Raw genomic sequence first — 17,268 nt, 5'->3', positions numbered from 1 at the left:
GTGGTCTATCTAGACTTTCAAAAGGCCTTTGATAAGGTGCCACACGAGAGGCTGTTGAGCAAGGTGAGGGCCCATGGTGTTCGAGGTGAGCTGCTGGGATGGACTGAGGATTGGCTGTCTAACAGAAGGCAGAGAATTGGGATAAAAGGTCCCTTTTCAGAATGGCAGCCGGTGACGAGCGGTGCCCCGCAGTCGTCTTCGTCGTCGTCGTCTTCGTCGTCGTCTTCGTCGTCTTCTTCTTCTTCGTATCTAATTCTTCTTCGTCTTCTTGTCTCTCTCTGTTGTCTCTTATCTCAAGAGGGTTGGAATATAAAAGCAGAGATGTACTACTAAGACTTTATAAAGCTCTGGTTAGGCCCCATTTGGAGTACTGTGTCCAGTACTCCACACCTCAGGAAGGACATACTGGCACTGGAACGTGTCCAGCGGAGATTTACACGGATGATCCCTGGAATGACAGGTCTAACATATGAGGAATGGCTGAGGATACTGGGATTGTATTCGTTGGAGTTTAGAAGATTAAGGGGAGATTGAATATAGACGTACAAAATAATACATGGCTTGGCAAAGGTGGATGCTAGGAAATTGTTTCTGTTAGACGAGGAGACTAGGACCCGTGGACATAGCCTTAGAATTAGAGGGGGTCATTTCAGATCAGAAATGCGGAGACATTTCTTCAGCCAGAGAGTGGTGGGCCTGTGGAATTCATTGCCACGGAGTGCAGTGGAAGCCGGGACGCTAAATGTCTTCAAGGCCGAGATTGATAGATTCTTGTTGTCTAGAGGAATTAAGGGCTACGGGGAGAACGCTGGTAAGTGGAGCTGAAATGCGCATCAGCCATGATTGAATGGCGGAGTGGACTCGATGGGCCGAATGGCCTTACTTCCACTCCTATGTCTTATGGTCTTATGGTCTAATTTGGCAACATGCCACAGAACGGTCTGTAAGTTATCCACAAAACTGTTCATTTCACTCAGTGTAGGGCCACCCTGGAAATGTGTGTTGGTGATGGTGTAGGGTGTCTGCCTCTGAGCTTGCAGAATGGCGGGAATTTAATCCCACGTCTCTGGTGAGTGCTGTTATTGGTGGAAGATTCTCGTTTCCATGGCAGCCTCAATACCTTAGGGCATCCATTCATGTCAGGAACCACAATGTAGTTAAGGCTGGCAGGTTGTATGTGTGAGTCACGCAGGCTGGTGGACTTCAAACGTCAATTCTTTGGTTCCCACTTTGATTCACTACTTCCTGCAAGTTAATCTTAACCTCGTTAAACCATCTCCTCGGATATCAGCAAGAAAATGTAATCATAAACTGGTTTCTAAAAGAACCGTGTCTGAGTTTGTTGAAAATAAATCCTTGTTCCTGGACATCAATGCAATATCGACATTTCCTGCCTATACTTAGTTTGCCTTGAAAAGGAAGTGGTGAGCCATCTTTTTGAACCATTACAGTCTAAGTTGCATAGATATTCCCATTGTATTGCTGTGCCGTGAGTTACAGGACTTTGACACAGCCACAGTATTCTGTTATGTCTCACGGTCAGTCTGTCAGCCTGAGACCATAAGACCATAAGACATAGGAGCAGAAATTAGGCCATTCAGCCCATCAAGTCAGCTCCGCCGTTCGATCATGGCTAATAAGTTTCTCAAATCCATTCTCCTGCTTTCTCCCTATAACCCTTGTTCCCTTGATATTCAAGAATCTATCTCTGTCTTAAATATACCAAATTACCTGGCCATCACAGCCTTCCATGGAAGTGAATTCCATAGATTCACCATTCTCTGGCTGAAGACATTTCTCCTTATCTCCATTCTAAAAGGTCTTCCCTTTACTGTAAGGTTGTATCCTCGGGTCATAGTCTCTCCTACCAATGCAAATATCTTCCCAACATCCACTGTCCAGACCATTCAGTATTCTGTAAATTTCAATTGGATCCCTCCTTATCCTCTTAAACTGCATCGAGTACAGACCCAGAATCCTCAACATTCTTTATATGTTAAGCTTTTCAGTCCTGGGGCCATTCGCATGAACTTGCTCTGAACCCGCTCCAGGACTAGCATATCTTTTCTGAGATATGGTGCCCAAAACTGTGCACAATACTCCAAATATGGTCTGACTAGAAGCTTACAGAGCCTTAGAAATACATCCCTGCTTTTATATTCAAGTCCTCTCAAATTAAATGCCATAATTTTATATACCTTCCTAAATCCTGACTCAACCTGCAAGTTTATCTTGAAGGAATCCTGGACTAGAACGCTCAAGTTTCTTTGCACTGCAGGCTTCTGAATTTTCTCCCTATTTAGAAAATAATCCATGCCTCTATTCTTCCTACCACAGTACATGACCTCACACTTTTCCATGTTAAACTCCATCTACCAATTCTTTGCCCACTCTCCTAACCTGTCCAAATCCTTCTGCAGCCTCCCTGCCTCCTCAATGCTACCTGTCCCTCTATCTATCTTTGTATCATCTGCAAACTTAGCTCGAATGCCCTCAGCTCCTTCATCTAGACTGATAGTCCCAACACTGAGTGTTGAGGAACACCACTTGTCACCAGCTGCCATCCTGAGAAGGACCCTTTTATCCCCACTCTTTGCTTTCTGCCAGACAGCCAAGCTTCTATCCATGCTATCACCTTGCCTCTAACACCATAAGCCCTAATGTTACTCAGTAGCCTACTGTGTGGCACCTTATGAAAGCCTTCTTAAAGTCCAGGTAAATAACTGTGATTCAACTCAACAAGCACATGAGAACATCACTGTGTCATAGCATGTAATATTAGGGTGTACAGATCTCACAATCTATCCTCCCTTAGATCACTTGAAGCAATGCATGCCACTGGAACCTCTGTTGTAATGCAATGAAGTCCATTGTCTATGTGTACTATCAGGGACAAGCTGTGAGTCAGTAAGGATACCTTGAAGTTGGTTCAGGTCTATATTCTTGAACTTTGCATTCCAGCTACGGGGCATTCCGATATATTTCAGGCAGTCTATGTGGATCTTGATATGATTCTCTGGGTGGGAATTTCAATATGGTGGTGCATTACTAAGGCAAGGCAGGTAAAAGCTATCTCTTCCATTGCTTAGACCTATGCAGAATGGTAATAGTGAATTGTTCCCTGTGTTATGGTAGATGGATCCATTCTGCAATGGCACTTAAACAAAACCCTTATTTGTTCTTATTTACCAGAGTACAGCTCGCAGGAGGGTAAGCATTGCTGTCATTCCAAAACAGCTCATGGTAAGTGTACAATCCAATTTCTCACTTTTTTGCATTGTATCTGCTTTAGATCATTTTAATTACCTACCTTTAGAGGCAGTGTGTGGATACATTGGGTCTTTCATCTCTGGAGTCTTGGCTTGTCGGACAGGCCACAATGCTGAGATGAATGTTTCCTCTCAATGTAGGAAGTAGGAAGTAGGAAGTCAGCTCTTCCGTGAAATGGGTTGGCAGTGATTCAACCCGATCCCTAACTCCACATGACTGATTCATGAGAGAAATGGAAAAAGCCATACTGACCAGAAAGCAGTCAAGCATCTCCCCGGAGATTGGGACTAAGGTCAATGTGAAGGATGGGTAGTTATTGCACCTTGGGAAACAACAGCATTTTAAGATTGAGATAACTCAAAACAGTGAACAAGGCAAAAGTGATGACTGCAGATGCTGGAAATCAGTCTACGGCTGTGCTTTTCCAGCACCACTCTAATGTAGACGCAAAACAGTGAACAGCTTGTTATTTTGGAGATTGTTTTCCAAGCTCCATGTAGAGTGGATAGATGTGGGAATGGTGAGTCGCATTAGAATTAGAAATACGTTTATTGTCACATGTACTCAAGTACAGAGATACAGGAGCCCAGTGAAAAGTCTCCACACCTGGCACCATTTTAGATACAAAATCTTAGGGCAGAGCAGAAAAATAAAGAAATACAGTGGGTTCTGCTAATAACATGTGTTTCTTCAATGCAAATTGACATTAACGTGATTGAAGAATTTAGACCATTATTGTAGAACGTGAACTTTCCTTAACTGTATTGGCTATAACATGATTTCGGCCCCATTAGTTTAAATGGTGCAGCTATTGAGCAATTTTCTTACAATCACCCGAGAATCACATTATATCAGAACCGACTGTAAGTTATATGTAAGATATCACAGTCCTTCTTAGAATAAAGTAGAAAAAATAAAGAATTACAGTCCTGCTTTAGCCATGGGCCTGCAGATGCTCTACACTGGGCTTCCTCACGAGGGCTTGATCTCTTCCTCACGTGAAGCAGTCTCCCCTGCACTGGGCACGCACAACTCTGTCTGGCCACTGACCATTAAAAGTCCACACCAGCTCACCAGCCACCTCACCACAGATTGGCAGAATCCCAATCTGGTTCATCACTGAGCCCATTAGCCACATCTACACTCCAGACCTAAAAAAATCCATGGCAGCATCGCACCAGCCACCTGGCGCCAATGACTTGCTCCAGGGCCCACAGCCGCTACTGTCCCCATTACCTCCATAACCGAGCTCCCTCAGAAAGTAAGGTGACACAAAAAAAACTAACTAAAAAAAGGCGAGAAAAGATGAAAGGGAAAACGAGCAGTTGGAGTGGATGAGTCCCAGCTCAGGAACCCTACTCAGCCGCCATCTTGATTCATATGAAGTGGAATCCATGAACCAATGAAAGTGACTAGATCTCATGTTGTTCTCTTCTTCATTACAATCACTAGCATCAGCAACAATCCATCCAGGTTCAGAAAGCACAATCAGGAATCAGAAATCAAAGCCACAATTTAAAAAACACAAATAGAATTGTACTCCTCAGGCCAAGTGCCAGGGAATTAAGGCTCCAGGCCAATTGTAGATTCTCTTGTATAGGAAAATAGGACAAAGAATTCAGGTTTGCCCTATAGATAGCCACTTGTAATGCCTGTGCAGGAGATAACAAAGATCATGACTGACATTTTGATTCCAGAGGATCTAGCTCAATACTTGTTGGGTCACACACACTGCAAGCGCCTCTGCCCCACCCCCGCTACAATGAGCAGACTAGCACAATTGTTGCCAGTAGTTGCAAGAAGGCGTAACCTTATTGGTGTAAAGTGATCATATGGGCTTAGTCAATTAATGGCTATAGAGTTGGGATGGCAAGCACCCTGAAAAAGTGAGGAGCCTTCTCTTGCTCATGGTCACCATCAAGTGGTAAAGTTCCTGACCCTGGTATGGAATGGTAGCATCATACAACACAGAAGGAGGCTGGTAATAGTACTTTGAAGGATCCATCTATTTCATAGAATTATAAACTAATGCAGCGAGGAATAAAACCATTTGGCGCTTTGTGTCTGTTTCAAAAAGAGCTATCTAATTTTACTCACCAGCTCTTCCCCGTAGCTCTGTAATTATTTTCCTTGAAGAATTTATCCATTCCTCTGTAGGATATTATTACTGAATCTGCTTTTGCCTCCCTGTCATGGCCACTTTTCATATCACAAATCATTATATAAATTTATTTCCTTGAGTCATCTCAAGCTTCTATATCAATCGCCTTATATCTGTGTCGTCTGGTTGCTGATCTCTCTGCCACTGGACTTACTCTATCCTCATTTAATCCATCAAAATCACAATTTTAAACACCCTCCCTCAAACCTTCTCTTCTTTCATAATCCAGCGTTTCAAATTCTGCACATAACTATCTCTGATCCCTTGCAGCACTCAATTAAATCTCCTTTGAACTCTCTCCATAGCATTGACAGCTAGTATATCAGGAATCTCATGTATGCTGATTGCCTTATCTGTTGGACATTACATCTGGGACACAATGTTCTGGTCCAGTAAGCCAGCTAGTAAAGGAAAGTACTGGTGCCACTCAGTCTAACACTTACTTCGAGGTTTTGAGAACACACCATCTACCTCAGTTTCAGTCAGTGTCTATTTGTATCCAATCTATAAATGCCCCCTTATTGATGATTGATTATAATTAATAGCCAACATCTCTTTCAATTCCATGTGGGCACAACTAATGTGGGACTTGGACTCATCTCTGTCTCTCACAGGTTATAGAATTATTTTTATTCTATTAAATTATGTGGGTGTCACTAAGGTGATGAGTTAACCTAACTCTTAACTTAAGAGTAAACCACATTGCTTTGGCTCTGAAGTCACATGTAGGCTGGACCAAGTAACAATGGCAGACTTCCTTCACTAATGGATCTTAGTGAATTCGAAATAATTTTAATGACAATCAGCAATGGTTACGTAGTTGCCATTAGACAAATTTTGGTTAGGTGAGTGTAATTACTTCCATATATTCATAATGAGATAAGATAATCTCTCAAGCAGCGGTTTATACATATGTTCTTGTTAGGGCTGGGAATTGATTATGGAAGTGATTGTCATGATTATTCCATGTCTTACTAGAATCTCCTAAAACCTGTAACATTACATAATCCTTTCAGCACTGAGTGCTGAGAGCCACCTGGCTGGAGTACAAGTTTCAGTTTATACAGGGAGAAAGTTTTCCATAGAGGGATATCCATTTCACGGTGTTTGGCACATTGCACCTCATATGTCAGCTGTATAGTCTGAATGTCAGTCAGCAACTGAGTATTTTGCTGTTGGCTGCATCTGTCTGAGAACCAGTTGATATGGAGATATCAGGAATGGATAAATCTCCCTATGGCTGCTGTTCTCAATTTGGCACCTTCTTCATTTATCCACGTCATTGCCTTACCTTACCTAGCTCTTTTACTTCGGATCCTCTATGTTTTCTGCAAGATTCAAGGACAAGAAGACTTGGAATATGGACCCATGGCACTGGATGTCTGCAATTTCTCTGCTTCAAAAGGCTTAACTGGCCTGTAGTTCAAGGATGAACTATTAATATCAACTTCTGGTGCTCTGAGAACACTGCATGTCATGTGTTTCAAAAGCTCTGAAGTCAGAAGGCATAATTCCCTACAGCCACAATTCTTAAAGAGCACCCAACTGCCATGAAAACTGTACATGTTTTGGGAGGGAGTTGCATTATATCTCAGAGGACAGTACCTAAACTTAGTGACCAGCGTTAAAAGGGAATACGCTAGAGAAACTTAGCAGGTCTGGCAGCATCTGTGGAGAGAGAAACAAAGTTTCTGATATGACTGTTCTACAGAGCTGAAAGGATTTGGAAAATGGTGGTTTTTAAGCTGAAGTCAGAGGGTGAGGAGGAGCAAGTGGAGCAAATGGTGAGAGTGCCCAATGCAAAAGGCAAAGCTGTGCTGATGGTAGTAAAGGAGCAAAATAAATAAATGTAAATGTTACCTGTGAAAATACATCCACTCTGCTGAGAGCAAAGTTAACAAGACACAAACAAGACATGGCTGGGGCTTCTCACCTCATTATTTGAGGTGTGGTGACCTTCAGATTAAATTCACCACAAGCTGTGTCTCTTTATGAGAAGAGCAGCCCTTTGATTCGCTAGGACTAGAGTGACATCACTTGGCTCAGGTAAGCAATGTTTGAACATCATGGTTTGGAGATGCCAGCCCAAGTCAACATAGGGTCTCCCTAATTCTCATAGCAGGTGAACAAATATGTTTACAACCTATTCAAGTTCTGCCAACTAAAATATGAAAGTGTGTAATCATATTAAAATGGACTGTCTTGTTAAGTTTTTGTTGTTAATCCTTACGGTAGACTTGATGTTTTTGGTGGCTCAGCAGTAGTGTCCATGATTCTGAGTCAGTGGTTGTATCTTCAAGACCTGAGCACATTAGTTAAGGTGACCTATCAGCACAGTACTGTTGGGGTGCTGTACTGTTGGAAATGCTGCCTTTCGGATGAACTTTGTCCACTCTCAGTCAACGTAAAAGATAACAAGATACTCTTCTACAGAAGAGTAAGGGAGATCCTCCCAATGTCCTCCTGAATATCTTTCTCTCAAACAATATCTTCTCAAGATTGTCTGATGATTTGCTAGTGGGAGCACAAATTAGCAATTCATAATACAACACTGACTATATCACACAAAGATTAATTTCATTGGCTGCCATGTGTACTGGGGCATCCTTAATTCACGTGAGTTACTGTATAAATACTAAGTTTAATTTCCACATTGCTTTTCTTTTGACTTTTCTTCCTTTTTTCTGTTCCAATAGATTTTCCATAATACAGACTCCAACGTAGTTGACAGTGAAGAGTGCAAGATGGATTATAGCTCTACAAAGATCTCCAGGCACAATGTGCCACCACAAAACAGGTAAAAGCACAACTTGAACCTAAGTAGATGATTGTCAGGTCGCTCGATATTTTGTTATCTCATTGGTCAAAAAAGGCTGGCAGTTATTATGCGTACATGACTGTCCCTTGAGAAGATGTTGGTGAAGCTAATTTTTTGAAGCATTGTGGTATGTGTGTGTGTGGGGTGAAGGTGTTGATGGTTAGGCAGTTTCAGGATTTTGACCATTGATATTGAGGGAATAGTGGGATATCGTCAGGCTGGAATGATGTATTCCTTGCAGTAAACTTTGGTGCATCCATGCACTTGATATCCTTGGAGAAAGCGAGGACTGCAGATGCTGGAGATCAGAGTCAAAAAGTGTCAGTGGCACATTCATCCGATTGGCTGAACTGGTCCTCACCCTCAACAATTTCTCCTTCCAATCCTCCAGATAAAAGAAGTAGCCATGGGCATCCACATGGGCCCCTGCTACGCCTGCCTCTTTGTCAGGTATGTGGAACAGTCCATCTTCCGAAGCTACACCAGCACCATTCCCCACTTTTTTCTCTGCTACATTGATGACTGTATCGATGCCACCTCATACTCCTGCAAGGAGGTTGAACAGTTCATCAACTTCACGAACACCTTCCACCCCGACCTCAAGTTCACCTGGACTAGTTTGGACATCTCCCTCCCCTTCCTGGACCTCTCCATTTTCATTTTTGGTGACCGACTCAACACGGACATCTACTCTGAACCCACCGACTCTCACAACTACCAGGACTACACCTCCTCCCACCCTGCCTACTGTAAAAATGCTATCCCTTACTCCCAATTTCTCTACCTCTGCCACATCTGCTCCCAGGAGGACCAATTCCACCATACAACAGCCCAGATGGCCTCCTACTTCAAGGACTGCAAATTCCCCTCCCACGTGGTTGACAATGCCCTCTAGCACATCTCCTTCACTTCCCGCATTTCCTCCCTTGAACTCCATTCCTTCAATTGCAACAAGGACAGAACCTCCCTGCCACCCCACCAACCTCCGCATACATTGCATCATCCTCCGCCATTTCCACCATCTACAAACAGACCCCACCACCAGGGATATAGTTCCCTCTCCACCCCTATCCACATTCCGCAGAGACCATTCCCTCCGCGACTCCCTTGTTAGGTCTACAACCCCACCAACCCACCCTTCACTCCTGGCACCTTCCCATGCCACGGCAAGAAGTGCAAAATCTGCACCCACACCTTCCCCCTCACCTTCATCCAAGGCCCCAATGGATCCTTCCACATCCAGCAGAGATTTACCTGTACTTCCACATACATCATCTACTGTGTCTGTTGCTCTTGGTGTGGTCTCCTCTACATTGGGGAGAAAGGTTGCCAACTTGCAGAACGTTTCATAGAAAATCTCTGGGATACGCACACTAAACAACCCTACCGCCCTGTGGCTGAACACTTTAACCCCTCCTCACAATCCATCAAGGGCATGCAAATCCTGGGCCTCCTCCACTGCTAAACCCTAACCAATGGCCATCTGGAGGAAGAATACTTCATCTTCTGCCTTACAACCCTTCACACAAGACCAATGCAGATTTCACCAGTTTCCTCATTTCCCCTCCCCCCACCTGATCCCAGTTCCAACTTTTCAACTTGGCGCTGCTCTCTTGAACTGTCCAATCTGTCTATCTTCCTTTCCACCTATCTGCTCCACCCTCCTCTCCAACCTATCACCATCACCCCCTCCCACCTGCATCTACCCATTGCATTCCCAGCTACCTTCCTCCAGCCCCACCCCCTCCCATTTATCTCAGCCACCTCGGGGCACCTACTCATTCCTGATGAGAGCTTTAAAACGGATTTAAGGGGCAACTTTTTCACAGAAAATGGTGCATGTATGGAATTAGCTGCCAGAGGAAGTGGTGGAGGCTAGTATAATTACAACATTTAAAAGGCACCTGGATGGGTATATGAATAGGAAGAGTTTAGAAGGATATGGGCCAAGTGCTGGCAAATGGGACTAGATTGAGTTGGGATATCTGGTCGGCACAGGCAAGTTGGACCGAAGGGTCTGTTTCTGTGCTGTATATCTCTCTGACTATGACTCTAAATGTGAGGTGACAGAGTCATAGAGTCATATAGCATGGCAACAGATCCTTTAGTCCAACTCGGCCATGCCAACCAGATTTCCTAACTTAGTCCCATTTGCCTGGGTTTGGTCCATATTCCTCCAAATCCTTCATATTCATGTACCTGTCCAAATGCCTTTTAAATGTTGTAATTGTACCATCCTCTACCACTTCCTCTGGCAGTTTGTTCCATATATACACCAGTGTCTGCATGAAACTGTTGCCCCTCAGGTCGCTTTTAAATCTTTCCCTTCTCACCTTAAACCTATGCTCTATTATGGACTACCCTACCCATGGGTGAAAAGATTTTGGCTATGAACCTTATCAATGCCCCTCATGATTTTATAAGCCTCTATAAGGTCATTCCCAGCCTACCCAGCAACTTTTTATAACTCAAACCTTCCTGTCTTGGTAACATCATATACATTTTTTTTTTCATCCTTGCTAGTTTAATAAATCCAGATCAACCTGAATTGTATGCAGTACACCAATGTCTTGTACAGCGGTAACATAATGTCCTAACTCCTGTACTCAGTGCTCTGATCAATAAAGGCAAGTGTGCCATTGCCACTTTTACCACCCTGTGTACCTGTGATGCCACTTTCAAGGAATTATATATCTGCACCCCTGTCTATTCAATGACACACCCCAGGGCCGTACCATTAACTGTGTAGCCTTATCCTGGGTTGTCTTACCAAAATGCAACACTTCACATTTATCTAAATTAAACTCCATCTGCCATTCCTTGCACATTGGCCCAGTTGATCAAGATCCCGTTTTACTCTTAGATCACCTTCTTCACTGCCCACTGTCCAATTTTGATGTACTTGGGCAGGACAAACAAAGCAAGAGAGTACCTGATGATCAGTAGGGCCCTGGGAAAGACCAAGAATCAGAGGGACCTGTGACAGGGTTAGGGTCAGGTGGGCATGATATCAGTCCCTTAAGATATCAGGATGTTTGGATAAAATAGTTCAGAAGGTAATATAGACTACTTGTCTTTTTCAGCTGAGACACAGAGTTTAAAAGCAAGGGAGTTGTACTGGAAAGGTATAAAATGTTAATTAGGCCACAGCCAGAGTATTGTGCACAGTTCTGGAAATCACATTACAGGAGTGATATGATAGCACTGGCGAGGATTTTAAAGAGATTTACCAGGCCTCGGCTGGAGAGGTTTAGTTTTCAAGAGAGATTGGATAGACGGAGGTTGTTTTCCTTAGAGCAGAGGAGACTGAGTGGAGACATGACCGAGATGTATAAAATGATGAGGGACATAGATGGGGTAGAAAAGAAGAAACATTTTCCCTTGGTGGAGGGATGAATTGCTGGGGGCATGGATGTAAGGTAAGGGGTAGAAACATGAGGAGAAGCTTTGTTGTGGGAATGTAGAACCTACCTCTTGTATGATAGTGGCAAAAGCCTTTGAAATATTTAGGAAATATTTAGATGTGCACTTGCAATGCCAAGGCATGCAAAACCAAGCACTGGAAAATGGTTTTGGGATAGTTAGATGGTCGGTTTTGATCGGTTGACGAACCTTTCTCTGTGCTGTAGATCTCTGTGACTCTAAAACTTTTAATTATGAAACTTTGACATATGACTCTGACAGTTAGAATTCCAGCACCCTTATAAACTGCCCCTCTATATATACATCCAGACAGGCCAGAAAGACATTGGTGTCATGGTTGGAAGGAAAGGCATTTCAATGGTCCTTGTCCACAGGGTTTGCTGAGATGACCCAATTGGCTTGTCAGGGTATGCTGTCTACATCCTTCCCTGGATACATCTATTTGTTTGCAAGAGGCGGCTGGTTCACATTTTTGAAGTCTCTGGCTTAATGGTTAAGAGCCACAGCTTCTAGCAACCGCTGGGGGAATTTTTTTTTCAGTTTAAGATGGTTCGTACAGAGAAGAAAAGAGACAGCTCCTTGCCTTGCAGATATCTGATAGCTTCTTGTTCAGAGCCATAAGCTGTGTTCAGCTACGTGGCAACCAATCACATAGCTGTTGACAGGCAGAAAAGCTTTGTCATCTATAACAGGTCACTAGTCCGCTGATCAATCAGCTACTTGTTGCTGGCTGAATCTTCATTTTTCACAGTCCTTGGCTGTAGCTTACCTATACCTTCTCCTACTACTCCTTGATCTAGCAGTTGTGTAAACAGTGCTTGTATTGAGTTTTGGGTGAATTTTAAAAACTGCAGCAATCTTTTTCTTAATAAAACCTTTTTCCCATTTCAGTCCATAATTGAAAGTACAGAAAAATAAATTTTAAAAAGTTATGGTCTTTAATACCCTCCTAGGTGTTGGAAGTGTTGTGTTTCAGAGTCTGTTGAAGATAATTTGCTGACTGGATGGTAAAACTAAGACTACAGTGGAGGTGAGGAGGAAGGTTGAGTAATGGTATGGATGATTAAGTCCTTGGTGGACTGATTTTGTTCTAACGGTGTCACAAAGTCAGACTGGAGCAATTTTGGGATGCGTACGCCCATGTAATGGGTGTTTCAGTGGTAAACCTTTGGAATTCTTTAACCCAGAGGCCGGTGCAAGTTCAATCACTGAGCACTTTCAAGAGAGGAATTGATAGGTTTCGCAATAGTAAGGACATAAAAAGAAATGAAGAAAATGCAGGCAAGTGACATTTTTTATTATCCATCCATAAGGGTGGCACAGTGACTCAGTGGTCAGTTCTGCTGCCTCATAGAACCAGGGAACCTGATTCGATTCCAGCCTTGGCTGATCCTCTGTATGGAGTTTGTACATTCTCCCCATGGGTTTCCTTTGGGTGTTCCAATTTCCTCCCACAATACAAAGATGTGCAGGTTAGGTGGTTTGGCCACGCTAAATTGTCCAGGGATGTGCAGACTAGGTGGATTAGTCATAGGAAATGTAGGGTTACGGGGATATGTTAGGTCTGGGTGGTATGCTCTTCAGAGAATCGGTGTGGACTTGATAGGTCAAAAGGCCAGTTTCCACACGGTGGGGATTCTATGATTCAGAGGATTGGGGTACCATTGGCTAGGCCAGCATTTATTGCCCATAGGGCAGTTGAGAATCAACTACATTGTCACAGGTAAGGACAGCAGTTTCATTTCCTCAAAAACATTAATGAGTTTGATTGGATTTTCCCAACAATCACCAATGGCATCATGGTCACTATTAGACTATTAATTCCAGATTTTTTATTGATTTCAAATTCTATCTGCCATATGAACCCTGAAACCAGTGCACTAATCAACCAGTGATAACACCACCAAGCCATTACCTTGTATAAGTATACATAGCTCAGATTGCACCAAACATAATCACTATTGAGTTAAGGACTATCAAGAGGCCGAGCTAGGCATAGTTTGTTAATGTCTAGTTAATCACATAATAAGATTTATTAGGAATATCCATATTTAAGTTTAAGAAGAAACAGCTGGTAACTAGGAATTGTCTGAGTTCATGTATTTATGGAGCACCTGTAATAGTGTGGAATGAGAGGATGAAGACTGAGGAAGTCAATAAACCTTCTGAGCAAAGTAAAAGACACATCTGTCTTGATTTTTCAACTCTCCAACTAATGTGGAATCTATGGGCTGAGTTTTCTTAAAGTCCTGAGAGTGAAAGGAAAGAGGGAATAGAGAGGAGGACTAGATACATTTGGAATGGAGCAAGTTGAGGAAAGATTTGGTTTTGCATTGCTAATAGCCTATGATGCCTATCTTGCAGCAGGCGACAACTGCCTTATGAGAACTCATTTGGGAACCATGGACAGCGCCTAGTCTCTGAGTCAGCTCCAAGTATGCTGCCTGGTCAACGCTGTGAGATTGAATCCGCGGACAGCATGATTCATGGGTAAGATGGCGATTATTGAGCACTGGGTGGGGGGGGGGGGGAGTATCTCATCTTCTTTGGTGAAGAATTATAATCTATGATACCTTTCTTTTCTGCCTTTTATTGTTTAAAGACTTTAACAGAGTAAAGTAGCCAATGTGATAAGCATTCTAGTAAAATCATTGAATATTTCTTGCACTTAGCTGCCAAAGAATAGGTTTCCTGCTTCTTTCTAATGCTCCAGAGTATATCTCCTTGAAAGAGGCCTGAATGGTTCTCTTATCAGCAATGGCACCTAAGTTTCTATAAGATTTGCTGTACTTGTGGGGGAATGTTTTTAGATTCTAGTTCCTGAAAGAGTGGTGGAAGCATATTTGGAAGTAACATTCTAAAGAGAACGAGATAAACACTTGAAGGGAAACACATTGACAGGTCTATACTGAAAGAGCAGAGGAATTCATTGGTTAATTCAATGATAGAGTGAGCATTGGCACAATGGGCAAAATGGTCTCCTTTTGTGTTCTCTCATGTATGATTCCATGTCAACATCAAAAATTTTACGATGTGATAGTGACTATCATCCTGTGAGAAAACTCTGTACTTTTAAAAGTGCACATATTCCAAGTATGCTGTAATTCATCAATGTGTCATGATAAAATGCTTGTCCCTTGAACCAAAAGTGTTTACATTTCTTCAGATTGTCAGAAATAAAAATATTGAGTTGCTCTGCCATTCAATATGAACATGGCCAATCTGATTATTGCCTGAATTTTACTTTCCTGTTGGTACCATATAATCTTTGATTCTTTTGGAGATCAATCATCAGTCTAATGCTGCCTTTAAATATACTCAATTTTTTCAGTTTTAACTGCTTGCCGTAGAAAAGAATTTCAAAGACTCAAGCAGAGTGGACTAAGAGGTGACCAGATTGAGGTGTAGAAATTTGAGATGCTTAGATGGAAAGAAACTTTGCCCTTGATGGAGGGCTCAGTGACCAGGGAGGGCATAGATTTAAGGTAAGGGGCAGAAGGTTTAGAGGGGATGTGAGGATTTTTTTTTTCTCACCCAGACAATGGTGGGAATCTGGAATTTAATCTGCCTATAAGGGTAAGGGCAGAAACCCTCATCACATTGAAGTGTTTGGATGTACAATACCAGCCAAAGACATGAGCAGCATAGACTCAGTTGACCAAACAGGCATTTCTGTGCTGTAGATCACTTGTCCTATGATTCCTAACTACACACACTGCTCCAAGTGCTGTCCATATAAGCTCTGTATAATTAACATAAGCCTTCACTATTCCTCTACTCAAATCTTCTTGTGATATAGCCTAACATTCCATTAGCCTTCCTAACAACTTGCTGCATCTGCATATTATTCTGCACTAAATTATCAACAGGAACACCTGGTTCCCTTTGTACATCTACACTTCCGAATGTTATGCTATTTAAGAAATACTCTGCAAGTCTGTGTCTCCAAATAAAGGTAACTTTATATTTATCCACAACTATCTTCCATGTTCTTGTCCATTCGCTTAACCTGACCAAGTTCTCCTGGAGCTGTCCAACTTCTCCCTAACATTGCACATTCTCACCTAGCATTGTATCATCCATAAATGTGGAAATATTACATTTTATCCTTGCCTCCAAATCATTGATATACTTCTGAACTCTGGGACAAGTACTGATCCTTTTGACATGCCATTAATCACAGCCTACCAATGCAGCAATGACCCATTTATTCCTACTGTTTTCCATCTGTTAATCAATCAATCCATGCTAGTTGTTCACTAACAGGAAGTGGACATCATTGGTTGGGTCAGTGTTTACTATCCGTCTCTAATTGCCCTTAAGAAGGTGGTGGTGGAGCTGCCCTCTTGAATTGCTGCAGTCCATTTGGTGCAAGTAGGCCCACAATGCTGTTCGAGGAATGTTCTAGGATTTTGACCCAGTGACACTGAGGAATGGTGATATATTTCCAAGTCAGGATCGTGAGGGGGACTTGCAAGTAGTGGTGTTCCCATGTATTTGCTGCCCTTGTTCTTCTGGATAGTAGTGGTCATAGGTTTGGAGGCTGCCTTAGAAACATTGGTGAATTTCTGTAGTGCCTCCTGTTAGCTTTTCCTCATGTGCTTTCTTTGAAACAGCCTCCTTTAAGGCACTTTATCAAAAGGTTTTCTGGACCAGGCCAAACCCCCTCAAGACATTTCTAGAAGGTAGTCGAGATCCTACCCTTTCTAGTTGTTTTAAACAGGTGTAAATGGATATTCCAGGAGTGACACAGCCGGCCCGACCACTCAGTTTTAAAACAAAACAGCATTTATTTATACATGAACAAAAGAGAACCGAATATAGAATAATGTAATTTATCTGAAAACCCAGTTGACTCTATTGCAACTGAATGATGCTGTTCCACATACTTGCAACATCCCCTAAACAGCCCCATGACCAAAAATGTAAATTGAAACACAGGTTCTTACAGAAGAGATGTCAGAGAATGGAGCAGTTCTTCTGGGCCTCCAGTAGCTTCTCTGGTTCCCCAGCTAAAACTTGACCAGCATCTGCAAACAAAGCAAACTGCTAAAACCAAACCAAACCCTGGGAGAACTAGCCGCTCCCCTTTCATTGTACATGTGTTTTAAAAGAAAGACTTAAAAGCATTCTCAAGCAGAAAAGCCCAGACACATCAGAACCTCTGACTTTACAACCCCTCTGAAAAAAAAACTAAGGACAACATAACCTTGTTAAACGAGCAGCATCATCATACCTCCCCCTTTAAACATGCACATGGATAGCAGTGAATTGAGGGGTGTGTAGGTTAAGTTTTTTTATTTTACATTAGGTTTATTTTACATTCGAAGTGAAGGAGCCATTGGGAAGTAGTGACCATAATACAATAAGCTTCAATCTGCAATTTGAGAGAGAGAGGGTACAATCGGAAGTGACAATATTTCTGTTGAAAAAAGGGAACTATGGAGCTATGAGGGAGGAGCTGGCCAAAGTTCAATAGTGCAATACCTTAACAGGGATGACAGTGGAGGAACAATGGCAGATATTTCTGTGTATAATGCAGAAGATGCAGGATCAGTTCAGTCCAAAAAGGAAGAAAGATCCTAGGAGGAGGCAT

The 17,268-nt window shown here is 42.6% G+C and overlaps 1 protein-coding gene across 1 annotated transcript in view; it reads left to right on the top strand.

The window, feature by feature from the left end:
- The window catches only part of LOC122563300 (inositol 1,4,5-triphosphate receptor associated 1-like), an 89,821-nt gene that overhangs the window by 47,416 nt on the left and 25,137 nt on the right, over positions 1 to 17,268 (top strand). Inside the window, exons 12-14 of the mRNA XM_043717004.1 lie at positions 3,193 to 3,243; positions 8,128 to 8,228; positions 14,037 to 14,162. Of these exons, the coding sequence (XP_043572939.1) occupies positions 3,193 to 3,243; positions 8,128 to 8,228; positions 14,037 to 14,162 (278 nt within the window). The remainder of the gene's footprint in view (positions 1 to 3,192; positions 3,244 to 8,127; positions 8,229 to 14,036; positions 14,163 to 17,268) is intronic.

The sequence above is a fragment of the Chiloscyllium plagiosum genome, chromosome 26 (assembly GCF_004010195.1).
Source record: "Chiloscyllium plagiosum isolate BGI_BamShark_2017 chromosome 26, ASM401019v2, whole genome shotgun sequence".
NCBI classification, from domain to species: Eukaryota; Metazoa; Chordata; class Chondrichthyes; order Orectolobiformes; family Hemiscylliidae; genus Chiloscyllium; species Chiloscyllium plagiosum.
This window is presented reverse-complemented; position numbering and strand designations above follow the sequence as displayed.